At 43.2% G+C, this 27,783-nt stretch overlaps 1 protein-coding gene across 3 annotated transcripts in view; it reads right to left on the bottom strand.

Annotated features, from left to right (window-relative positions):
* Positions 1 to 14,827, bottom strand: part of LOC120917542 (cathepsin W-like) — a 61,285-nt gene extending 46,458 nt beyond the window's left edge. Inside the window, exons 1-2 of one of the 3 annotated variants that reach the window (XM_040328909.1) lie at positions 14,688 to 14,827; positions 14,540 to 14,594 (exon numbers count right to left, since the gene is read on the bottom strand). In XM_040328909.1, the coding sequence (XP_040184843.1) occupies positions 14,540 to 14,594; positions 14,688 to 14,759 (127 nt within the window). In that variant the 5' untranslated portion in view covers positions 14,760 to 14,827. The remainder of the gene's footprint in view (positions 1 to 14,539; positions 14,595 to 14,687) is intronic. The other 2 variants (XM_040328911.1, XM_040328910.1) reach the window with 2 other exon arrangements.
* Positions 14,828 to 27,783: the final 12,956 nt, after the last annotated feature.

Below are 27,783 nucleotides of genomic sequence, written 5' to 3'. Positions count from 1 at the left end.
ATTTGGCACCGATCTCCGCTCCCGTGCGTCGTAACGTCGCAGGGAACGGAGATCGGCGGCACAGGAGGACGCTGTGTGAATCGAGCGAGGTCCCGCTCGCTCACACAGCGTGGTGACATCGCTGGATCCAGGACAAGGTAAGCCAGCGCACGCTGCAGGCTCTGCATAGCTTACCCCGAGCGTGACTCGGGGTTACCGATTTCAGCATAAAAAACCCACCCCGAGTCACGCTCGGGGATACCACCAGGAGGGTTAATCAGTAAAAAAATGAAAAAAAAAAACAGTCAACCTTTCAGAAAAATCTGTGTATAAAAATTTGACACACCAGGATGTTGTGTGTGTATTTGTCAGGACCTGGGCTTGAACCTGGGACCTCTTCTGTGTCTGGTGTTGATTCTTCCCACCGAGCTTTCTGGGATGCTGTACAGTTCCCTGCCTGATCTATTGGACAATCCTATCTGATTCATTGGTCAACCCTGCCTTGAGTCTTGATTACTATTGAACCTTGAACTCCTTGCTCCTCCCATGAACTTCCTATATAAGCCTTGTCTCTGCACTTCCTCTTTGCCAGGGTATTGTGCCTTCTCACCCAGTGTGTTGCTCTTGTCTTCCCTGCTGCCATCTGTATTTGCTACCACTCGTGATCAGGGCTGGACTGGGACAGAAATTTGGCCCTGGACTTCATCCAGACTGGCCCACTTTGACAGGTCTCTCCCATGGCGGCCGGACAACTACCACCCCCCCCCCCCCCCGGCCACCCAAGCCACTAGCCGTTCTACTTTATTAGAGTAGAACAGCTGGTACTGGTACTCTTAGGCAGTACCAGTGGGGAAGTTAGACATTATTTCACCCAGGGCAAAGAATCAGTTCGGTGCCCCACTTATGGGACAAGATTAGGCAGAAGTGAGAAACTCCCAGGACATTGAGTAAGCTGTCTGTCCCCTCCCCCCATGCTCCTCTGTCGTCTCCCCAGTGCCTCTGGTCCTCCCCCTGCTTCTTTGTTCCCCCTAGGTGAGTGCTGCGGGGAGGGAGAGACATAGGAGCGGAGGGGGGTGGCAGTACGCTGTCACTGAAGCTGGCCCACTGAGCCATTGGCCCACCGGGAAACTCCCTGTAGTCCCAATGGCCAGTCCATTCCTGCTCGTGATTGACCCTTGGCTTGTTCTTTGACTACTCAACTGCCTGATCCCAACCTGCAACTACTCGTTACTGAACTTTTGGCTTGTTTACTGACCACGCTACTGTTTAATCCTTATCTGCTCATCCGCTCCTGGCCCATGGCTTGCTGACACCCTGGTGGGGCAAACCTGAGGACCGTGACCTGGTACTAGCACGCAGCTAAATCCATCTCCACCATCAGGAGCTCTGGTGAACACTGGCTAGTACTTAGATTCCACACCTCAGGTGAGCCTGTGTCATCTGCCAGTGTGACTGCCTGTGTACCTATGCTGCTGTTCGGTGGTAGTCCTGCAACTCTTATAGCAATTGGTCTTCAAGCCCGACACCTGATTGTGACATCATTTATACTGTATATTGTGACATTTGGATAGTTCGGATCACTAGCCAGTCATGATTTCAAAAGTAAACCATTTTTATTTTCAAAGGGAAAATAAAAAAAAAAGCTTTTCTTCAGGCATAAAACAAAACCAAACAATTCAAAAACTTCAGGCATAGAAAAACAACTTTTCGGCTCACCACCAGTATACCTGTCCCACACCAGGGCTTAAAGTTCCCATCTGCTTTAGGGATCCAGAAGATGGGCCACAGGAGCCCAGGCAGCATTCCAGTAGCAAGGCAGCCCATAGCCCTCTCACCACTGTGTCCTGTTCAACGCAACACCTCATTGGCACCCGTTGGCTGCTTCCTGCCTTTTTCAGCCACTGGCTTAAAACCTCCCCTCTTGCATCTGTGACAGTATGCATCTACTTAAACTTACTGAACCATATACTTAGGAACAGGGGTGGACTGGGACAAAAATTTGGCCCTGGACTTCATCCAGACCGGCCCACTTAATTTTTGCACACACACACAAACAGTAAACTATACGCAGTTGTCTGCGGTAAAAATAGCGGCGTTTTACCGCCGACGCTATGGGCGGCTCAGTGTGAAAGGGTCTAATAAATCAGTTACTATGACCAGCGGCAGTGCATTTACCCCCCCCCCCCCCGCTGCATATTAAAAAAAATCAGACACATACACTGACCCCCCTCCTGAAACAAACGCTGTCCCCCCCCTCCTTATACAAACACTGTCCCCCCCCTCCTTACACAAACACTGTCCCCCCCTCCTTACACAAACACTGTCCCCCCTCCTTACACAAACACTGCCCCCCCTCCTTACACAAACACTGTCCCCCTCTCCTTACACAAACACTGTCCCCCCCCCTCCTTACACAAACACTGTCCCCCCCCTCCTTACACAAACACTGTCCCCCCTCCTTACACAAACACTGCCCCCCCCTCCTTACACAAACACTGTCCCCCCCCTCCTTACACAAACACTGTCCCCCCCCTCCTTACACAAACACTGTCCCCCCTCCTTACACAAACACTGCCCCCCCCTCCTTACACAAACACTGTCCCCCCCTCCTTACACAAACACTGTCCCCCCCCTCCTTACACAAACACTGCCCCCCCTCCTTACACAAACACTGCCCCCCCTCCTTACACAAACACTGTCCCCCCCTCCTTACACAAACACTGTCCCCCCTCCTTACACAAACACTGTCCCCCCTCCTTACACAAACACTGTCCCCCCCTCCTTACACAAACACTGTCCCCCCTCCTTACACAAACACTGCCCCCCCCCTCCTTACACAAACACTGCCCCCCCTCCTTACACAAACACTGTCCCCCCCTCCTTACACAAACACTGTCCCCCCCTCCTTACACAAACACTGTCCCCCCCCTCCTTACACAAACACTGTCCCCCCCTCCTTACACAAACACTGTCCCCCCCTCCTTACACAAACACTGTCCCCCCCTCCTTACACAAACACTGCCCCCCCCTCACACAAACACTGTCCCCCCCCTCCTTACACAAACACTGTCCCCCCCCTCCTTACACAAACACTGTCCCCCCCCCTCCTTACACAAACACTGTCCCCCCCCTCCTTACACAAACACTGTCCCCCCCCTCCTTACACAAACACTGTCCCCCCCTCATTACACAAACACTGTCCCCCCCCCTCATTACACAAACACTGTCCCCCCCTCATTACACAAACACTGTCCCCCCCTCCTTACACAAACACTGTCCCCCCCCTCCTTACACAAACACTGACCCCCCTCCTTACACAAACACTGACCCCCCCTCCTTACACAGTCCCCTTCTTTTTGGTATCCTTTGCAACAAAACACAGCTCCCTTTATGTCAGTGCCCCCTCCCTTACCTTACACAGCAGGGAGAAGACACTCAGAGGATGCGAAGCGTCCAAGCAGAAGGCGGGAGCTGTTCAACTTTCAATGTTACAGACAGACGATTGGTTGCTAGGACTGCCCCTAGCAACCAATCACAGGCTTTTTAACTTTTTAACAGCAACTTCTGCTCGGACAGTCTGCTTATTGTATGGATGAGAGCGGCTGTGGGGGGAGGAGGAGGAGTTACACGGGAGAGAAGAGGTCTGAGAGGACACACAGGCAGGATGTTCAAAAGGTTCACTGTTGTCACCCTGCACATGCACGCCACCCGCCATGCACCCCCTCCAGCAGCAATACTCTGCAGCCTGCACTGGAACCGTGCACTTGCAGTAGTGGCAACGGGTGCGGCCACCACCTTCCTCCCCAGCCAGCAGTCAGACTCTGCAGCCGCACGACCCGATACCGATGTGCGGGGCCACTTTCGTCCAGTACATAGCACACACTGCCTGTATACATTCTGACTGTCAGAGTGTATACAGGCAGTGTTTGCAAATGTACTGGACGAAAGGGGCCCCGCACATTGGTATCGGGCTTGCTGCTGCAGTGAGAGTGGAGCTGTCACATCTAAGCACTGATGATGGGGGTGCCCCCGCATATTGGTCCCGCCCATCCCCGACATCGTTTTGACAGCTCCACTCTCACTGAGGCCGCACGCCCCCGCTTGCCCACCAATCATCACTGGATGTTTACACTCAGGGCGGACTCCGGGCTTTTTGGGGACCCATTCGGGGCTTTAGCCACCCCCTCCCGACGCCCCTGAGTGACAACTGGCCCACTGAGCCATCGGCCCACCGGGAAACTCCCGGTAGTCCCGATGGCCAGTCCAACCCTGCTTAGGAACCTAGTTATACCTGCTTTCTTGGTCATACATCACAAGACACATTACTTAATGGGTTATGTAGTCACCACAGGTGATTGGACACTGGCAAACCCAATTAAAATTGAGTTCCTCCCCTATATAACCCCTCCCAAATGGGTACCTGCTTTTCCTTAGATGTTACATCTATTTACACAGCCATCCCTCAGGATACAGGCATGTTAGTATTCCAACACTTTTTCTCCCAAGATTGTATATTAAGTTCCAGACAAGCTGACTTTATACTTGACGCTACATTATTCTGCCTTACACACAATTATTTCAAATTTGTCAGTGACTTTTACCTACACATCCATGGAACGGCTATGAGCACGAACCCATCCGGCTGTCATTCTGCTATAGTTGTGGTTGTGGTTAAGGTGGTGGTTAAGGGGATTCTATTCTATATTCTAAAAAGCCCCCCTGCCTTTATGATGTTCACATGAAAAAGTTTAATATTTATGTGGCAATGGAGATTATAACCTATATTACAGATAAGAACTCCCCAACTTTTCCTGAAGAAGCGGGTGATGACCCAGGAAACGCAATAGACGTTTGACACCCCAAAGTTATTTTCCCTGCAACAATGGAGCATCTTGTTCACGTCCATCTTTAAATATTTGGGGTACTTGATATATGTACTAAGATTGTTATATACATTTTCAGCAACATGAGCAGAGTAATATTTTTTAATGTAACCTTTTACTGGACTGCATAAAAATTGTTGACTTTATGAAACCTTGTTATAGATTGATACCTTGAAAGTCCTGTCGTTTTTTTTTATATACTGTATATGTTTGAGGGCGTGGTACCTATAGGGTTGAATGTAAAGGTGTTATTGCTACCCCCTTTCTTTGATTGGGTTTGATCTTAATTGTTTGCTTTTTTTGTCTTTATAGAGATGTGAAAAGAAAGAATCAAAAATGTATTTAAGAGGTGAAAATCATTTTTTTAATTAAAGTTGGCAATATTGCTTTGCAAAACTGCTTCTATTTTGGGTTCCAAATGGCTTCAGTCAGCACTTGCTAAGAGCATAAATTGCAGCTTTACGCTTACTCTCATTTGCTTTTTAATTCAGCACACAGGGCCAGATTCAGATACAATTACGTTGCTCCACGGCAGCGTAACGTATCTGATTTACGTTACACCGCCGCAGGTTTACAGCGCAAGTGCCTGATTCTCAAAACTCTTACCTGTAAACTTGCGGCGGTGTAACGTAAATGCACTCGGCGCAAGCACGCCCAATTCAAATAGGGCGGGCACCATTTAAATTAGGCGCGTTCCCGCGCCGAACGTACTGCGCATGCTCCGTCGGGTAAATTACCCGACGTGCATTGCGCTAAATGATGTCGCACGGACGTCATTTGTTTAGACGTTAACGTAAATGGCATCCAGCGCCATTCACGGACGACTTACGCAAACGACGTGGTTTTTTAAATTTCGACGCGGGAACGACGGCCATACTTAACATGGCTTAGAACAACTAGGGCTCAGCCCTAATTTTACGCGGCATAACTTGACGGAAACAACGTAAAGTTAGATCGACGGGCAGCGCGGACGTTCGGGAATCGCCGTAACTAGTCATTTGCATATTCAACGCCGACCGCAATGGCCTCGCCACCTAGCGGCCGGCCTAGAATTGCATCCTTAAGATCCGACAGTGTAATTCAATTACACCTGTCGGATCTTAGGGCTAGCTATGCGTAACTGATTCTATGAATCAGTCACATAGTTAGGACGGCCGTAACACAGAGATACGACGGCGTATCAGGAGATACGCCGTCGTATCTCTTCTGTGAATCTGGGCCACAATACTTAAATAAATATTTACTAAAGCCTCGTACACACGATCAGTCCATCCGATGAGAACGGTCTGCAGGACCGTTGTCATTGGTTAACCGATGAAGCTGACTGATGGTCCATCGTGCGTACACACCATCAGTTAAAAAAACTATCGTGTCAGAACGTTCTCCTCTGGCGATCCTATCGTGTGTACGAGGCCTAAGAGAAACTAAAATAATGGTCATAGAAATGTGAATAATCATTGCATGCTACAGCATTGTTCCAATAAAGTTATATTTTGTATTTGCTTTCTCTCTTTTTTTCATTGATTGAACTGGATGGACTTATGTGTTTTAACTATATACGATAACCACATATTTTTCAAGCAGAACAAATATATAAAATATACTTTAATATAAAAGAATGCACATAAAAAACATTTAATGTTGCCAGCATTAAAGGATGGACGTTTATACAATAGCAAGTTGCTAACTACTTTTTTTTTTATTGCAATCTCAAGACAAAAATAATAATTATAATAATTAAAAAATGTGTATTTTTTTTTCTATACACAAAATAATGAAAAAAGGAACACATATGAAAATAGGTTTTAAACTAGCATTTTATCAATTACTTGTCTTTTAATTTTGGAAGCACTGTCATAACTGCCAAACACTGAGATCAAGATATTTATCCCACCCTCTATATCATTTATAAATACATTTACCAGAATTGGCCCCAGGACAGGCCTAAAAGCTCAGACACTAATTAAATGGGAACACACAAACATATAGTGGATTTTACTCAAAAATGTTACTGTTAAAGTTGAAATATGGTTTAAAGCGATATTAAACCCAAAAACAGAATAAATGGATCTACAATTCACCTTTAATTTCACTCACGGAAACTAATTTTTTCATACCGGGGAAAGAGACACGATTGGGAAATAAAATGGGGGCTGCACAAGTAAAGGACATTACAGAACAGGGAAAGATAAAAACATTCCTGGAGATAAAAGAGAAAAACAGGTGGGCTATCAACTACTGGGAATATTTACAACTAAAACATCTGATAAACTCAATACCCACACCATTAAAGTGGAGGTTCACCCAAAAAGTTAATTTTTAAGATTAGATTGATGCTCATTTTATCAAGGGGAATCGGGTAGTTTTTTTTAAATCGAAGCAGTACTTACCGTTTTGGAGAGCGATCTTCTCCGCCGCTTCCGGTATGGGCTGCGGGACTGGGCGTTCCTATTTTGATTGACAGGCTTCCGACGGTCTCATACATCGCGTCACGATTTTCCGAAAGTAGCTGAACGTCGGTGCGCAGGCGCGGTATAGAGCCGCACCGACATTTGGCTTCTTTCGGCTACTCGTGACGCAATGTATGCGACCGTCGGAAGCCTGTCGGAAGCCTGTCAATCAAAATAGGAACGCCCAGTCCTGAAGACCAAACCCGGAAGCGGCAGAGAAGATGCATCTCTAAAACGGTAAGTACTGCTCGGATTTTAAAAAAAACACCCGATTCCCCTTGACAAAATGAGTCTCAATTGTATATTAAAAAAAAAAAATTTGGGTGAACTCCCGCTTTAAGAGACGAAAAGAAATTAACTCCACTAGAAAAATTGTGTTCTACACAAATCCCAATTAAACACGTGATATCAAGAGTATATCAAATTCTGACAGAATTAGAGCTACAAGGAAATCCTTATTTTATAGCAAAATGGGAAAAAGAAATAAGCAAGAAATTCGAGGAACAACAAGTCGAAAGAATAATAGTATCTGTACATAACACCGCAACTGACATGAATACAATCAAAATGAACTATAAATGTCTTTCAAGATGGCATAGGACACCCGAAGCGATTAATAAATTTAACAAAGATAAATCCCCACTTTGTTGGAGAGAATGCGGACAAATTGGTACAACCACACATATATGGTGGGATTGTCCAAAGATAAAGGAATATTGGCAGGAAATTCAGGAATTAGTGGAAGTAATTAGTGTTGAGCGGAATACACCATATTCGATTTCGCGATATATCACGAATATATAGCCGAATATTCGTGAAATATTCGCTAAAATCAAATATTCGTGATATTTTATCAAAAAAAAATTTTGCTAAATTTCGCTAATGCGAATGCGAAACTGATTGCGAAATTTTGAAACATTCAATTTCACCTGCCCTTTGGAAAAAGTGTGGTTTTACGTAATGGACCCTGCAACTAACAAGGTATTAATAAAATAAATACATTATTATATAGATTTGAGGGTTTACTTTGACCAATTTGTATATTGATTAGTTTAATAAATATTGAATAACCATAGATTTGGAAAATACAAGTAAACCATTTACGTTGACATCTCTTAAATGTCTTTATGTTAAACAGTTATTATTCTCATTAAAGAGGTGAAATGCAAATGATGATGACACGGGACAAAAGATGGAAAATTCTTTGAAGATGTGATACACTGGAAAAACGCACAGAAACACTCCACTCTCTCCTAACTGTGGTAGGAGAACTGTGATTGGCTCTGATGCAAAAGAAGGGCGGAGAAAGTATTCGCGAATATTCGGAAATCGAATATTCGCGATTGCGAATATTCGGCAACATAAAAGGATCGCCTCAGCTTAGCTACTCGGCCCAGGGTCTCTAATCATACCAGCAATGCTTTTAGACGTTGATGGAGATCACTAGGATGTGATCTGTTTTAAAAATAAAATTGAAAAAATACGAATATTCGGAATAGCGAATATTGGCCGCGAAATTCGAGTTATTCGCGAATATTCGAATATGCCATATTCGTAACGAATATTCGCAATGCGAATATTCGTGAGCAACACTAGAAGTAATACCGGAGAAAAGATAGTTAACAGCATACAAGCCTGTCTGTTCCATGAATCAAAAGAATCAACCATAAGATACAGGAAAACATTAATCCCACCATTAATAAACGCCGCAAACGGACTAATACCAAAAAATTGGCTAAATAAAAATAAACCAGACATAAAAGATTGGTTTGAAAGAGTGGAAAACTATAGCAAAATGGAATATCTTTGTAGTTGTGAAGCGGGCCAACTCAACAAGTATAACAGAAAATGGAGACGGTGGAAAGACTTCAAAACATCGGAGGAATATTTGGGAAAAATAATAGAGCAATAGAAAGGTAGGAACAAGCCAGTAAGGGGGGGGGGGAGGGAAAAGAATTAAGCAAAAGATAAATAATATATAACCACAAATGATGCGAAACTGAAGTAGAGACAATATTTATGAATAAATGAAATCATGAGCAAGTCTCTTGCTATGGTGGAGTCTGATGTGGGAAAAGAAAAAAAAAATAATAAACCCAAAAACAAACATTTATTATATTACAGCCTACCAATTCTTTCTTTCCTTTATTTTTTCCTGGTGACCTGACCAGTAAATCTGTTGTTTTTCAACAGAACAAGCTTTCCTGCAAATGTAGCATTTAGAGGGCTGAGAGAAACCATTTACCACTGACAGAGGTGCTTACAATAATTAGCTTTTATTTATTTATTTATGTAAACTGTTGCTGTAACTGCTTGTGTAACTGCAGTGTGAGCTTCAATTTGTTAGCGTATCTAAATCTGCTATTACATTTAATGCTGAGTACACACAAACTGAAATTCCGACAAGAAAACCATGGTTTTTTTTCCGGCGGAATATTGGCTCAAACTTGTGTTGTATACACATGGTCACAGAAATCTTGTCAGAAATTAAGACCGTCAAGAACGCGCTGACGTACAAGACGTACAACGAGCCGAAATCAATGAAGTTCAATAGGCAGTTTGGCTCTTCTGCTTGATTCTGAGCATGCATGTTTTTTTGTGCGTCGGAATTGCATACAGCCAAACGGAATTTCCAATAGGAATTTTTTTCTGTCTGAAAATTTGAGAACCAGCTCTCAATCTTTTGTTGGCAGAAATTCCAACAACAAAAGTCTGATGGAGCATACACATGGTTGGAATTTCTGACCAAAAGCTCACATTGGACTTTTCTTGATGGAATTTCCATTTGTGTGTACACGGCATAACACTCCCCTCCACCCAGACTGATAATGCTGCTGCCAAAAGGTTCTCCTGTTCTCATTCCCTCTACAGGAAGTTTGTTAACGACCAGATCACCCGGTGAAAATTGAGGGAAAAAGCCTTATGCCGCGTACACACGGTCGTTTGGCATGAAAAAAAACAAAGTTTTTAAAAACGTCATTTAAAATGATTGTGTGTGGGCTTCAAATCGTTTTTTCGGCTTCTGAAAAATGACAAAAACAAAATTCGAACATGCTTCATTTTTTAACGTCATTTTTTAAAATGTCGTTTTTCAGGTTGTAAAAAATGATCGTGTGGGCTAAAACATTGTTTTAAACCCGCGCATGCCCAGAAGCCAGTTATGAGATGGGAGCGCTCGTTCAGGTAAAACTACCATTCATAATGGAGTAAGCACATTCATCACGCTGTAACAGACAAAAAAAGCGCAAATCGTCTTTTACTAACACGGAATCTGCTAAAGCAGCCCAAAGACGAATAGAACTTCTCCTTCAGAGTGCCGTCGTACGTGTTGTACGTCACCGCGCTTTGTTCATCATTTTTCAAAAACGATGGTGTGTGGGCAACATCGTTTTTAATGATGAAGTTGGAAAAACGTCGTTTTTTGGACATGCTGAAAAACTTTGTTTTTTTTTCATGCCGAAAAACGACCGTGTGTACACGGCATCACAAAAGGAAAACTAATGCAGCCACCACATCTAGTAATAGTAAACTAGATAATATAATTTTTTTGGTATTGGGTTTAATACCGTTTTGTTATGACATAGACATTTTGGACTGACCGATTATTACCCTGACCAATTGTTGTACAGTAAGAGTGCCCCAAATCATTAAGGAAAAATATCTTACAGTTAAAAAGTATTATTTAAAACGGTGATTCTCAAACTGTGTGCCGCTTGGGATTTATAGGTGTGCCGTGGGAGTTTTGAAAAATATTTAAAATTGCTAGCGTTTGGAAACCTTGAACATATCGAAAAGTTAAATAGTAAATCAATGTCGCAAAAGTAAAAAAAAGTAACATATACAGGTCATTCTCAAAAAATTAGCATATTGTGATAAAGTTCATTATTTTCTGTAATGTACTGATAAACATTAGACTTTCATATATTTTAGATTTATTACACACAACTGAAGTAGTTCAAGCCTTTTATTGTTTTAATATTGATGATTTTGGCATACAGCTCATGAAAACCCAAAATTCCTATCTCAAAAAATTAGCATATCATGAAAAGGTTATCTAAACAAGCTCTTAACCTAATCATCTGAATCAACTAATTAACTCTAAACACCTGCAAAAGATTCCTGAGGCTTTTAAAAACTCCCAGCCTGGTTCATTACTCCAAACCGCAATCATGGGTAAGACTGCCAACCTGACTGCTGTCCAGAAGGCCATCATTGACACCCTCAAGCAAGAGGGTAAGACACAGAAAGAAATTTCTGAATGAATAGGCTGTTCCCAGAGTGCTGTATCAAGGCACCTCAGTGGGAAGTCTGTGGGAAGGAAAAAGTGTGGCAGAAAACGCTGCACAACGAGAAGAGGTGACCGGACCCTGAGGAAGATTGTGGAGAAGGACCGATTCCAGACCTTGAGGGACCCGCGGAAGCAGTGGACTGAGTCTGGAGTAGAAACATCCAGAGCCACCGTGTACAGGCGTGTGCAGGAAATGGGCTACAGGTGCCGCATTCCCCAGGTCAAGCCACTTTTGAACCAGAAACAGCGACAGAAGCGCCTGACCTGGGCTACAGAGAAGCAACACTGGACTGTTGCTCAGTGGTCCAAAGTACTTTTTTCGGATGAAAGCAAATTTTGCATGTCATTCGGTAATCAAGGTGCCAGAGTCTGGAGGAAGACTGGGGAGAGGGAAATGCCAAAATGCCTAAAGTCCAGTGTCAAGTACCCACAGTCAGTGATGGTCTGGGGTGCCATGTCAGCTGCTGTTGTTGGTCCACTGTGTTTTATCAAGGGCAGGGTGAATGCAGCTAGCTATCAGGAGATTTTGGAGCACTTCATGCTTACATCTGCTGAAAAGCTTTATGGAGATGAAGATTTCATTTTTCAGCACGACCTGGCACCTGCTCACAGTGCCAAAACCACTGGTAAATGGTTTACTGACCATGGTATTACTGTGCTCAATTGGCCTGCCAACTCTCCCGACCTGAACCCCATAGAGAATCTGTGGGATATTGGGAAGAGAAAGTTAAGAGACGCAAGACCCAACACTCTGGATGAGCTCAAGGCCGCTACCGAAGCATCCTGGGCCTCCATAACACCTCAGCAGTGCCACAGGCTGATTGCCTCCATGCCACGCCGCATTGAAGCAGTCATTTCTGCAAAAGGATTCCCGACCAAGTATTGAGTGCATAACTGAACAGAATTATTTGAAGGTTGACTTTTTTTTTATTAAAAACACTTTTCTTTTATTGGTCGGATGAAATATGCTAATTTTTTGAGATAGGAATTTTGGGTTTTCATGAGCTTGTATGCCAAAATCATCAATATTAAAACAATAAAAGGCTTGAACTACTTCAGTTGTGTGTAATGAATCTAAAATATATGAAAGTCTAATGTTTATCAGTACATTACAGAAAATAATGAACTTTATCACAATATGCAAATTTTTTGAGAATGACCTGTATAAAAATGAAATCTCTGTTAGTCTGTCATTCATTGGTTCCTTTTGTAACGTGAGATTTGTGCGAGATCTCAGGAGAACTCGATCGCTCTAAGTATATTATAATAATACAGACTCGCTTCAATCTGCTTTGCTGCTCGAAAGCAGGCACATCTTTCACATCAAATATAAACTGAAACATATTTGTTCTTCACCACAAAAATTGTTATCTTTTCAGGTGTACCCTGAAATTTTTTTGATCTTTTTGGTGTGCCGCACGACAAAAAAGTTTGAGAAACCCTCATTTAAAATGTTAAAATATAATAGTTGAAAAGGATCAACTCATGTAGGGCGGCATGTGGTTGCCATCATCCATTAATTGCTAAACGATTGAAAAAAACTCAAAAAGGATTGGGATTTTGGAGGCAACAAATAGAAACTTCAAAAAAGTTACAAAAATTATGCAAATTTATTACAAAATATACCGTATTTATCGGCGTATATCGCGCACTATTTTCCCCTTAAAATAAGGGGAAAATCGTGGGTGCGCGATATACGCCGCTAGTCGCTTCCCGCGCTCAGTTTGAAATCCTGCGCCGACATATACCGAGTGCAGTACACTCGGGTACATTCGGCTAGTCTCGGCTTCGCTCGTGCTCACACATAAACGTCACAGAGCGTGAGCGCGAGCGAAGCCAAGCCTTGCCGAATGTACCAGAGTGTACTGCACTCGGTATATGTCAGCGGAGGCATTCGAACTGAGCGCGGGAAGCGGGGACTCGACTTGAGGCGCGTGCTGGAGAAGCCGGGAGGACACCATCGAGGCCGCAGACGGACACCGGACCGGACGATGAACGCTGGGAAGACACCAAAACTGTAAGTAATAAAATCATATAACTTTTTTTTTACAGGAATTTCGGGGGCAACTTTAGGGGTGCGCGGTATACGCGGGAGCGCGTTATACCGCGATAAATATTACAAGAATGATTAATACAAAATAATGAATATACACTGAAATTTAATACAAATGTGATATGAATACTGTCCGTCATGGAATACCATCACCAGAAGATTGATGGCAAATTGGGGCGGATAACCAACGCGTTTTGAATGAAAACATTCTTCATCAAGGTATTTAACAGTATCACATCTAGAACAGATCAAAATATGGATAAATATTAAACATATATACAACAGAGAAAACAGTGAAAACAGTGAAACTCACTCTTCCTTTAAAAACCTGTGCCAAGAGATAAGGGTATGTGTCTCCCGATGTCACAAGATGCAGGTGCTTCCCCTTTGTATGAAGATCTCAAAGAGAGAGCGCTTCATACAAAGGGGAAGCACCTGCATCTTGTGACATCGGGAGACACATACCCTTATCTCTTGGCACAGGTATTTAAAGGAAAAGTGAGTATCTAGATGTGATACTGTTAAATACCTTGATGAAGAATGTTTTCATTCAAAACGCGTCGGTTATCCGCCCCAATTTGCCATCAATCTTCTGGTGATGGTATTCCATGACAGACAGTATTCATATCACATTTTTATTCCATTTCAGTGTATATTCATTATTTTGTATTAATCAATCTTGTAATATTTATATTTTGTAATAAATTTGTATAATTTTTGTAACTTTTTTAAGTTTCTATTTGTTGCCTCCAAAATCCCAATCCTTTTGAGTTTTTTTCAATTGTTTAAAAAATAATGGTTAACAAGCAAAATGATAGTTTTGAACCTAAGACCAACTTAAGAACTTTTACTACTTCTCAGAGACACCTCTCTCCTAAGGTTATACCTTCAGGACGGCTGTAGCTCTTGTTAAACTGCTGTATGAAGTTTGCAAATTGGACCTAAAAAAAAAAAGAACAATAATCAGTAACCAGAAAAATCACATATCAAATATTTCAATTGCCATTGATTTACTAAATCTAATGGGCACTCACCATTTCGGAGCTTGTACAGGATGGGTCTGGGAAAAGGACCAGGACAGCACTGATGGCACAAAGCAGTAGCATATTGATACTTTCATACAACAGACCTAAATGCTGGAGTGAATGGTCATATCTTCAAGGTAATAAAAAGAAAATGTGCTTAGTAAAAGTGAAAGTGAGGTGATTATCAACAAAGGAAATCAAGCAAAGTAAAAATTAGAAACCACAAAATAAATGCAAACAACTGAGTCAGAAAGGAAATCAAACTAAAAACAGAGGTGCTATATCTTCTATTACTGGTATCCGGTGTTGTCAAAGACCATCCTTTTGATCAAGCTTTCTTGCTTCAGTCAGATTACCCACAAATGTCAAAAAAACACCCTGAAAGGAGGGGGGGGGGGGGTCTTCAGACACATCCAACTATACAGGAAACAGAAAGAGCACCACACCAAAGGTGTGAGATTCCAAATGATGTTTTATTATGACCAAATACATTTTAGCACCACCTCCCCAAGGTATAGTTATAAAAGGTTAAGCAAGTGAAAATGGGAGTTTAAAGGTGCAAAATTAATTGACTTTGAAACAATATCAATTTCATAATTTTATTGAACAAACATATTACAAAATTGATACATTTGAAGAAAAAAACACAGTACATCGAAATCATGCGGTCTCAGTACAAAGGTTTGTTTCCTCTACATGTTTCGCCATAAACATGGCTTCTTCTGGAGCTTTTGTAAGATCTTATATACAATATCACTAAAATAACAAAAAACGCGTTTTAATAAACATACAAATACTAGAAAACATCAATATGTATAAAGACCATATGGGTCTACAAATCTACAATTCATATATTTACATACATACAGTAATGACTAAGGCCTCGTACAGACGGATGGACTGTCCGCTGAAAACGGTCCGCCGGACCGTTTTCAGCGGACATGTCCGCCCGGAGATTTCTGTCTGATGGTTGTACACACCATCAGACAGAAATCCGCGCGTACACGATACGCGGGGACGCGACCGCTAAGAAACATGTCCGCTGGAAGCCTGTCTGTCGGACATGTTCGGTCGTCTGTACGACTCACCGGACATGTCCGCTCGGCCGAAAACCCTCGCATGCGTCGAAGTGATTCGACGCATGCGTGGAAGCATTGACCTTCCAGGGTCACGCACGTCACCGTGTCATCGTCGCGGCCACGTTGCGATCACGTCACCGCGTTCTCTGTCCACACGGATTTCGGTTTGATGGTGTGTACAGCCATTAGACCGAAATCTCCAAGCGGACATGTCCGATGAAAACGGTCTGCAGACCGTTTTCATCGGACATGTCCGATGGTGTGTACGAGGCCTCAGAGGACTCTCAGGCCCCCCCAGGTGGTGCGGCAGAATATCGGGACACCACCGCCGCCCTGAGGGTTTTAAATATCCCCTCCATCCAGGTGGCGTCTGACGTCACCGTCAGGATGCGGACGTCCTTTGGCTGACCCCAATTCATCCCATCTGTCTCTAATTTAGGGGAAGAGAAAGGAGGCACACAGATCTGATGGCGGCGGTGTTCCGTGCATGCGCAGAACCGCTGTGGCCATTTTGGAAATTCCCTATTCCCTAACAGTAGCTCCCGCGCATCCAGAACTAACTAACGCAAGGCAAGGGAAAGAAAGCAAGGTGAGGGACACCACCAATAACAATCTTCCCCATCCGCCTAGGAGAGAGAAAACCCCCCTAGACACCAGCAGCCTGCCAAAAGAGCATTGGCTTCTAAAACACCACATTGCAAATAAATAATGCATTGGCTCCACAATACTAATTGTGTAACCACCCTGGCTGTGCAGAGGGACTAGTCCACCAAGCAGCAAGTCAGTATCCAATACACCCTAGTATAAGCACACTTGTCCAGGGTGCCCATGATGTCGGCTGCCCGAGGCTGATCCGTCCATTGAATCGGGTCCCGGCACCACCATTTGAAGTAAGGGAAACAGGCAGTGGAGCCTTGCGGCTTCACTGCCCGTTTCGTACTGCGCATGCGCGAGTCGCGCTGCGCTTTGTGAATGACTGGCTGTCTTCTGGGACACACACAGGGCCGCTCACCCTGTCTGATACCTGCGGGAGTTCGTTCTATGGATTGAAGTAAGTTGATTCATGATAAGCTGGGCCTGAGTCCAGGCAGTTCTTTTATACTTAGTCTGTTTTAATACTAATTTGATTATATTGTTTACAGGGGTTATCCCCTTGAGAATGATTATCTACTTGGATCTTCCCTGTCCTATTGGTATCAATGTGAGTTAGAGAAAAGGAGTTGGTTCATTATTGATGAAGGAACTGTTTGGGTAAGAGGAGCAGATCAGATTATGTGCTTCAAAAGGGTTTAAACTGCATGGATGGATGGATTGGTTGTGACGGTCTGTGTTTTTTCAAATGGCTTAGTCCTTTTCAAGCTTGTTTTTACTATTTAAAGTACTCATCAGCAAAATCAACTTTTTGATTTACTGACCTCCTAATAAAAATAGGGTAGGTTAAGTTGGATCTTATAGGTATTCCTTGGTTGATCTAATTTAAATATAATTGCCATGTTTGAATATAATTATGTGTGTTCCTGCAGGTTTTTATTGTAGGGGTTTATCCCCTCAATGGCACACTGATATTCTGCCGGACCACCTGGGGGGCCTGAGAGTCCTCTGAGTCCTACCTACATTTGGAGTGAGAGTGCAATCATTGGATGACTTAGCCATTACTGTATTTATGTAAATATATGAATTGTAGATTTGTAGACCCATATGATCTTTATATAAATATTGATGTTTTCTAGTATTTGTATATTTATTAAAACACGTTTTTTTGTTATTTTAGTGATATTGGGCCATATTCTCGTAGATTTGAGGCGGGCGTAGCGTAAGCCATTTACACTACGCCGCCCCAACTTACAGGAGCGAGTGCTGTATTCCCCAAACACTTGCTCCGTAGTTTGGGGAGTGTAATTGGCCCGGCGTATCCCTGCGTAATTCCAAGGGGGCGGCTTGCATTAAAATTAAGCGCGCCCCCGTGCCGTTCGAACTGCGCATGCGCCGGGCTTAAAATAGCCCAGTGCGCATGCTCCAGTTCTAGTCGAAAAACGTCAATGACGCCGACGTGTGCGTCATTGACGTAAAGTCGTATTCAAGAACGACTTAGTAAAACGAAGTACCTGACGGGAAAAGAAGACGCGGACCCGACGCCATACTTAACATGGCATACGTGGGGCTGGTGTAAGGTTATCCCTCATATAGCAGGGGTAACCTTACGCTTACGCAAACGACGTAAGCGATGGTTACGCAACGCGATTTCCTTCGGGAATCGGCGTATCAGGCTCATTTGCATAAACAAATGAGACCTGAACGTAAACGCCATCTAGCGGCCGGCGGCGAATTACATTTAGGATCCGACAGTGTAAGTGACTTACACTAGTCGGATCCTAGCCTAAATCCGGCGTATCTTGTTTTGTGAATACAAAACAATGATACACCGGCTGGATTTCTATGTGCTGTTTTTTTTTTTTTTATGTATCAATTTTAAACATGTTTGTTCAATAAAATTATGAAATTTATATTGTTTCAAAGTCAATTAATTCTGCACCTTTAAACTCCCATTTCAGCTTGCTTAACCTTTTATAACTGTTTTTTTTTTTTTTTATGAAATTAGAAAATAGTGTTTTGTTTTAATTTTCAGTATTTTTTCATTTATATAATAAAAAATAAAGAACCCGATGGTGATTAATTACCACCAAAACCAAGTTCTATTTGTGTAAAAAAAATATATATATATGAATTTGGGTACAATGTTGCATGACCAAGCAATTGCCAGTTAAAGTAGCACAGTGCTGAAAACCTTCTGGAGGCTATATATGGTTAAATTCTTCCAGGCATCGAATTAAAATCAAAACTGTGCACCAGAGTTCAAAAATCTTACTAGCTGTACATTAAACAAAGAAATTTAAACATACTATTTTATTTTAAACAAAAACATAACCACAATAGATGAAAACATAAAGCTAAGTTGAGGCACAGTAACATATCTACACATTAAAGGGGTTGTAAAGGTAAAAAAATCCCTAAATAGCTTCCTTTACCTTAGTGCAGTCCTCATTCACTTACCTCATCCTTCCATTTTGCTTTTAAATGTCCTTATTTCTTCTGAGAAATCCTCACTTCCTGTTCTTCTGTCTGTAACTCCACACAGTAATGCAAGGCTTTCTCCCTGGTGTGGAGAAAGCCTCTTGAGGGGGCGAGCAGGAAGGTCAGGACGCTATCTACTTTGCAGATAGAGAAAGGAGCTGTGTGTTAGTGGGCGATCTGACACTCCTGCTCGCCCCCTCCCCCCTCAAGAGGCTTTCTCCACACCAGGGAGAAAGCCTTGCATTACTGTGTGGAGTTACAGACAGAAGAACAGGAAGTGAGGATTTCTCAGAAGAAATAAGGACATTTAAAAGCAAAATGGAAGGATGAGGTAAGTGAAAGAGGACTGCACTAAGGTAAAGGAAGCTATTTAGGGAAAAACAAATTTACCTTTACAACCCCTTTAAAACCAAAAAGCAAAACATTTTGTTTGTTTAAACGCTTCCTGCCCGCTGCACGTCTTATGACGTCGTTGACTTTGAGCCTGCAGTTACAGACATCGTTCAGATATCTTCTTTTTCAGCCAGCGATTCCCTACACCATAACATAGTTACATAGTTACATAGTTACATAGTTCAGCCACTTGATCATTCTTATGGGCGGCAAGAGGGGACATCCCCCCCTCCTGCCGCCTTCCAGTACTTCTCCGGGCTCGCGGATGCCATCAGCAAACGAAGAAGGGATCTGCCGGCCCCAGATGCTGACCATCGAGATTTCCGGCGGACCAGATGGTCCCGCAGTCTCTATGATCGTTCGGAGGTTGGGTGCAATGTTATTACGTCACGCCCCACCTCTGCATTCGGAAAAATGGCTGGGAAGCTGGGTTCGTTAATTTGTATTATTATTTATTTCAGGCTTCCCAGCCTAGAGGTGAGATGTGGGGAATTATTGTTATCCTGTAAAAAGGACCTGTCATGCTATATTCCTATTAAAAGGGATGTTTAAATGAGTCAAATAAAAAAGTAAAAAAAAGCAAACTAGAAAAATAAAAGTAAAATTAACAATACTTTTTTCTTTTTTTTTTTAAGTTCCCCTGTCCCAGTGTGCTTGCATGCAGTAGCGACCGCAAACGTAAGTCGTGCCTACATATGTAAACGATGTGCAAATCACACATGTGAGGTATCGCCGTGAACGTTAGAGCGAGAGCAATAATTCTAGCCCTAGACCTCCTCTGTAACTCAAAACATGTAACCAGTAAAAATGCTCAAGGGGATTTTTAAGTACCAAAGTTAGGCACAATTCCTTGGGTGTGTGCAATTTTAAAGTGTGACATATTAGGTATCTATTTACTCGGCATAACATCATCTTTCACAGTATGCAAAAAAATTGGGCTAACTTTACTGTTTTTTTTAAAGCATTTTCCCCCCAAAAAACACATTTGAAAAATTGCTGCACAATTACTGTGCAATAGGAAAAGTTGCAACAACTGCCATTTTATTCTCCAAGGTCTCTGCTAAAAAAAAACATATATAATTGTTCAGGGTTCTATGTAATTTTCTAGCAAAAAAAAATATGATTTTTACGTGTAGGAGAGAAATGTCAGAATTGGCCTGGTAGGCAAGTGGTTAATGATAAATAGATTCAGTAACAACAATAAAAATGTAGCAAAATTGTAACATATTAACCATGTGGTATTTCAGGTTAGAAAAAATTGTCATGAAAGCCGCAAGCACCATCTAGTGGCTTTCCAAGGTACTGATGTACGTCTAATAAAATCCAAGTGATTAACTATTCTTCTTCTTAACAACCAGGTTTTATAACCCACATTGGACCTGACAAATAGCACATTCTTTCTAGCATATAGCATTAGATTAAACCCAAGCTGCCATGAAATTGGGGGGCCCATGATGGCACTGAGAGTGATAGATACACAGGGGAAGCAGTCTGCCTCCTACCTTCTTGATGTCTGTTTACCTGCACTGTCATTGTAGGGGCCCCAGAGCATTACTTTGCCCAGGGGCCCATGATGCTATTAAGATGGCCCTGCATAGAGCCTCTGGTCTGGACTGGATTGCTCCTACAACTTTGTGCTATAGTGATCTGATGACAGCCCCCACTGGACAAAGTCTGCATTATGGGTGTTTTATTTCTAAACATAAAAATGCCTACAAATGGAGAGCAACTGAGCATGTGCAGAGCAGGGTGAGACAGTGTGTTACTGGATTTTAAACAGTATAGGCACTTATTTTTATGGTTTTACATAGCTATACCTGCAAAAGGGGCCAGCCTGAAGTGATCTAGCTTATTTTCTGACTAAAGTTCCACATTAAAATGAACATCCTCCTTCATCTGCTTTACCCTTTTCAGACATTACCAAGAGCAGTCCCCTTCCCAGTTTCTTAAAGCGATTTTCCACCCTAAAGTGAAGTCGCGCTGATCGGGACCCTCCCCCCCTCCGGTGTCACATTTGACACCTTTCAGGGGGGAGGGGGGTGCAGATACCTGTCTAAAGACCGGTATTTGCACCCACTTCCAGCCCGGCATTCACGGGCAAAAGACGGGCATTGCGTCACAAAACCGTCGCCCCCCCCCCCCGTTGTGTGCTGGGAACACTCGGCTCCCAGCACACAGCGGGAGCCAATCGGCGGGCGCAGCACGACTCGCACATGCGCCGTAGGCAACCGGGCAGTGAAGCCGGAGCGCTTCACTTCCTGGTTCCCTCAGCGTGGATGGAGGGGGGAGCAGCAGAGTGACGAGCGATCGCTCGTCCTCTGCTGCGGACGCCGCTGGACTCCAGGACAGGTAAGTGTCCTAATATTAAAAGTCAGCAGCTGCAGTATTTGTAGCTGCTGGCTTTTAATATTTTTTTTTCGTGGCACATCCGCTTTAACATATTACGCAGAGAGGCCCAGATTCTCAAAGGAGATACGACGGTGTATCTCCAGATACGCCGTCGTATCTCTGAGTCTGAGCCGTCGTATCTATGCGCCTGATTCTTAGAATTAGTTACGCATAGATTAGTATTAGATCCGACCGGCGTAAGTCTCTTACGCCGTTGGATCTTAACTGCATATTTACGCTGGCCGCTAGGGGCGTGTACCCTGATTTACGCATAGAAATATGTAAATCAGCTAGATACGCAAATTCACGAACGTACGCCCGGCCGACGCAGTACAGATACGCCGTTTACGTTAGGCTTTTCCCGGCGTAAAGTTACCCCTGCTATATGAGGCGTAGATGCGGCGTACCAATGTTAAGTATGGACGCCGTTCCCGTGTTGAATTTTTAACATTTTACGTCGTTTGCGTAAGTCGTTCGCGAATAGGGCTGGGCGTCATTTACGTTCACGTCGAAAGCATTGGCTTCTTGCGGGTTAATTTGGAGCATGCGCACTGGGATACTTTCACAGACGGCGCATGCGCCGTTCGTTAAAAGCGTCATTTACATGGGGTCACATAAAATTAACATAACACACGCCCACATCTACCACATTTGAATTAGGCGGGCTTACGCCGGCCTATTTATGCTACGCCGCCGCAACTTTTGTTTGAGAATACGGCACTTGCCTGTAAAAGTTGCGGAGGCGTAACGTAAATAGGATATGTTACGCCCGCACAAAGATACGCCATTCTACGTGAATCCGGGCCATAATTGGCAAAATTCATGTGAGCCAACAAATTGCAGTGCGGCTCTTGTTCTGGTTGGACGTCAAATTACGGCACACCAGAACAGCCACTCTCGCGTGTTCCGACGTGGCTCTTTAACCATGTGATTGGCTGTGTGCAATCACAGCCGGTCACATGTAAATGCATCGACTCTCCTTGCCCATCAGTGTGGAATAAAAGTGCCACCTATTAGTGCCCATCAGTGCGGCATAATAGCGCCTCATCAGTGCAGCCTATCAGTGGCGCCTTATTAGTGCACATCAGTGAAGGAGAAAAATTACTTATTTATAAACTGACTAAAGCCTCGTACATATGACCGGTTTCCTGGCAGGAAGACTGCCATGAGAGCGTTTGACCGGGAAAACCAGCCGTGTGTATGCTCCATTGCAGATTTCCCGTCAGAAAAACTGCCGGAAAAAAATAATGAACCTGCTCTCTATTTTCTCGTCAGGATATCCAGCTGACTTTTTCCCGTCGTGAAAAACGGTTGTGTGTATGCTTTTCCGAGGGCAAAAAAACGTGCATGCTCAGAATCAAGTATGAGACTGGAGCGCTCATTCTTGTAAATTTAGCGTTCGTAATGGAGATAGCACATTCGTCAGCATTCTGAACAGCGGAAAACTATCTGAAAGCACGAAGACTAACACGCGATAACACGAGAGCAGCAAAAGCAGCCCAAAGGGTGGCGCCATTGGAATGGAACTTTCCCTTTATAGTGCCGTCGTAAATGTTGTACGTCACCACACTTTGGACCGGCGGGATTTTGTATGACAGTCTGTACGCAAGACAAGCTTGGCAGGAATCCTGTCGGGAAACCCAACGTTTTTTTCCGAGGGGAAAACCGGGCGTGTGTACAGGGATTAAGAAAAACTTTTTTTTTTTTCAAAATTTTCTGTCTTTTTTTCTTTTGTAATAATAAAAAAAATAAAAAAATAAAAAAAAAAGCAGTGATTAAATACCACTAAAAGAAAACTCTGTGTGAATAGAACGATCAAAATGTAATTCCGGTACAGTGTTGCACTGTCATTTAAAGTGTGAGAGAGCTGAAAGCTGCAAAATGGCCTAGGCAGAAAGGGGGTTAAAGTGTCCTGTATTGAGGTAGTTAAAAGAAACCTGTATAGAAAGAAACACTGGGGTAGATTCAGGTAGCAATTACGCCTGCGTATCCATAGATACGCAGCGCAATTGCTAAGTAGCGCCGGCGTATCGACTTTCTGTATTCAGAAAGCTCGATACGCCGACTGCAGCCTAAGATATGACTGGCATAAGGCTCTTATGCCGTCGTATCTTAGGCTGCATTCTGACGCTGGCCGCTAGGTGGCGTTCCCGTAGTGGTCAGCGTAGAGTATGCAAATTGCATACCCACGCCGATTCACAAACGTACGCGCGCCCGGCATTCGAGTTTTACGTCGTTTGCGTACGGCGCTTCCGTCGTAAGGCTGCTCCTGCTATTAGGAGGCGCAGCCAATGGCAAGTATGGATGTCGTTCCCGCGTCGCATTTTTCGAAATTTGCGTCGTTTGGACGCCATTTACGTTCCCGTCGAAGCAAATGACGTCCTTGTGACGTCATTTACCGCAATGCACGTCGGGAAAGTTTCCCGACGGAGCATGCGCACTACGTTCGGTGTGGGAACGCGCCTAATTTAAATGATCCACGCCCCCTACGGGATCATTTAAATTACGCGCGCTTACGCCGGCCACTTTTACCCAACGCCCCCGCAAATTACGGAGCAAATGCTTCGTGAATGAAGCGTAGCTCAAGTAATTTACGGAGGCGTAGCGTAAAAACGGTACGCTGCGCCTCCGTAGTAGTGCGCGCCCCTACCTGAATCCACCCCACTGCTTTTAAGAATACTAGACACCAGAATTGGGCTTCAGTCTTTTCTGAGTCACTGGCCAAGAACAAGAATGATGCCGCGTACACACGATCATTTTTCGGCATGAAAAAAAAACGACGTTTTTCAGCATGTAGAAAAAACGTTGTTTTTCTAACTTCATCATTAAAACGACGTTGCCCACACACCATCGTTTTAAAAAAATGCTCTAGCAGAGCGCGGTGACGTACAACACGTGCAACGGCACTATAAAGGGGAAGTTCCATTGGGCTGCTTTAGCTGATTCCTTGTTAGTAAAAGACGATTTGCGCTTTTTTGTCTGTTACTGCGTGATGATTGTGCTTACTCCATTATGAATGGTAGTTTTACCAAAACGAGTGCTCCCATCTCATAACTTGCTTCTGAGCATGCGCGGGTTTTTACCGTCGTTTTAGCCCACACACGATCATTTTTTACAACCTGAAAAATTACATTGTTTAAAACGACGTTAAAAAATGCAGCATGTTCGAAAGAAAATGTTGTTGTTTTTCAGAACCTGAAAAAATGATGTGAAGCCCACACACCATCATTTTGATCGTGTGTACGCGGCATGAGGGCTAAAAAGTCAGAGCTCCTGATCATCATAGGCCTTTCAGGTCAGTGTGTCAGAAAGTAATAACCCCATTGGATCAGCATGACAACCAGACAAACATTATCAGAAGTCAGAATTTTTTTTATTCACCATTAAGGACAAAGTAATAGGTTCACTTGGATCTCTTCTACAGAAACAGACACAGGGAATGATTTTTTTTAACCTTTCGCTATTCAACAGAACAGAGCTAGGGAGGCGACAGTGAAAGGCCAATTATTTGGTAGGTAACTACTCAAAACTTTAGCTGCAAACTTTAAACATGTTGTAACATATTCTTTGCAAGGAGCAGCACACAGAGAAATATTATATACAGATTGTGGACAGAAGGGAGTAAACAAAATGGTACTCGCCAGCCATGCGAGTGATGTCAATGGAGTAGAATAACCAGTTACTAAAGTACAGTTCCTTAGCACTTGGGTCAGTGACAGCCAGGGTCCAGCGCCAAGACCAGGAGCTGAATCAATCAAACCTGCTACAGACAGTGCCAAAAGAAACACTCTGTAGTGGAGACTAAAAACAGAGGACAGGATGTAACGTTACAGCACTTCCTCATCAGTGGAAAGGAGAATGAGTTGAGGCTATTGTGGACTTTCATGGAACCAAAGGCCATACACAAAATAAGTATAAAAATTTATTTTATTCCAACAATATATTAAAACATACAGACATCTAAAAAATAGACACGGTCTGTGTCCTAGACATTCGGCTTTATAAAATCACATACGGCATGACCTTTGGGAGATAACCAGTCAACTTTAGCATATACCATCTGTGTGTTGGACGCTCATGTTTTACGCGGATAGACCACCGCTTCTTCGGGAGCTTATTATATGGTATTATAGAGCAATCATCACATTTAGGTCTGGTTCACACTGGTACGATTTCAGATGCGATTTGAGATGTCAAATCTAGGGCCGAAACAACTAATCGATTAATCGACAACTAATCGATTATGAAATTAATCGATTACAATTTTCATAATCGATTAATCGGCCAGTAACATAATGGGGTTAAAAAAAACTAAATTTGGCCCTTTATAGTACAAAAAAGCAAATTGCTACTGTAAATATTACTTTCACTGTCCCACAGTAAAAAAATGAACCCCTTACAGTAGCGATTATTTGCTCTTTTTGTACTTATTTTTGTTTTTTTAACCCCATTATGTTACTAAACATCTCAGGCCTGGGGGTCACACCTCTGTTTTTGGTGCTTTTTGCAGAAACACACTACAGTTCATTTACATGTTTTCCTATGGGACACGTTCACATCCATTATTTTTTTTTCATCTGCTGTATATTTGGAAAGGGCAAGGACTTTTTAACGCAAAACGGTGCTATTTTTTTTTTTTTTTTGGTTCAATATACTTCAATGGAGAAGCTGCAGAAAAGCATGTAATGTGTTTTTGTGGCAATTTGTGTTTTGTAATCTGCCTAACAACAAATTTTGCCAAAACAAATTAAAAATGCAATTTTTTATTTTTAAGGCTATTATCCGATTAATCGAAACAATAATCGGCCAACTAATCGATTATGAAAATAATCGTTAGTTGCAGCCCTAGTCAAATCGCATCTCAAATCTGCGGCATTTGCCGGCAATTGTCGACAATGGCACCGTCCTAATCGGTGCGACACCGCATCTGCGGCGCTGCACCGATTTCAAAAAGTAGTTCCTGTACTACTTTTTGCGATTTCGGGCCACGATTTACATTGACATCTGTGCAGAAACCTGCACAGATGTCTCTGAAATCGCGGCCGAAATCGGGACTGCCAGCGGGAGTGAAGCTATGCAAATTCAGCTCAACTCGCACGGCTTCACTCCCGCAGCCCAGTGTAAACCTGGGCTTAATGCTATAATAAAGAGTAAAGAAGAGGAAGAGAATTACCGTAATTACACCATTTTTAGATATTATAGGATAGGGGTGTCCAAACTTTTTTCAAAGACGGCCAGATTTGATGAAGTGAACATGCGTGAGGGCCGACCATTTTGCCCGACATTCTTTGAACCATTAAAATTCGGTCTAACAAGAATTCTCCTGCCTTTGGCTGTGTGTGAGTAAAGAGATGAGCTTGTGTTATTTGGATATACCGTATTTATCGGCGTATAACACGCACCTTCATTTTAAGAGGGAAGTTTCAGGGAAAAAAACAAAATTTTAAATAAAGAATTGTAAAGAAAAATAAGGATCATTGCCCATCTGCAACCTCACAAGTGCCATGAACGCAGAACTCCATTGCCATCAGTGCAGCACCCACATTGACAGGAATGCAGCACCCACCATTGCCAGGAATGCAGACTTGCAATTGCCATCAGTGCAGCCTGATTAATGCCCATCCATCTGCAGCCTTGGAGGGGACAGGGAGGAGGCGGAACGAGCGCCAAAAGACTACATACAGGAGAAACTCCTGTTTACATGGCAGTCTCTTTAATACAAGTCCCGCCTCTTTTGATGGACAGAACAGTTGTACAATGGCAGCGCAGGAGATGGCACTTCATATTACAGAGCCCGTCCATAAACAGGAAATACTCCTCCTGTATGTACGGCACTTGTCCCGTCCTTGTCCCCTCTAAGGCAGCCAGCATACAGTATATTAGTCTTTTATGGCCCCAGCGCTGGGAGATCGTTGGGGGCCACAAAAGATATATCTGTCCAAATAACCAGGCAAGCTGTTCAAAACTGGAACGTGCGCCGCAATTGACCCGCGGGCCGGACTTTGGACATGCCTGTTATAGAATATAGATACATAATTCAAATAAACAAGAAGTGGCGCCAAACAACCATACATATATTGAAAATTTGAGTAAAGCTGCCCCTTCAACAAGTGAATATATAACCTAACAATCAATTTAACCACTTGTCGACCGGCTCACGCCAATATATGTCA

Source organism: Rana temporaria, chromosome 11 (assembly GCF_905171775.1).
Source record: "Rana temporaria chromosome 11, aRanTem1.1, whole genome shotgun sequence".
Lineage (NCBI taxonomy): Eukaryota > Metazoa > Chordata > Amphibia > Anura > Ranidae > Rana > Rana temporaria.
Note: the sequence above shows the minus strand (reverse complement) of the source record. Positions and strands in the feature narration are given on the sequence as shown.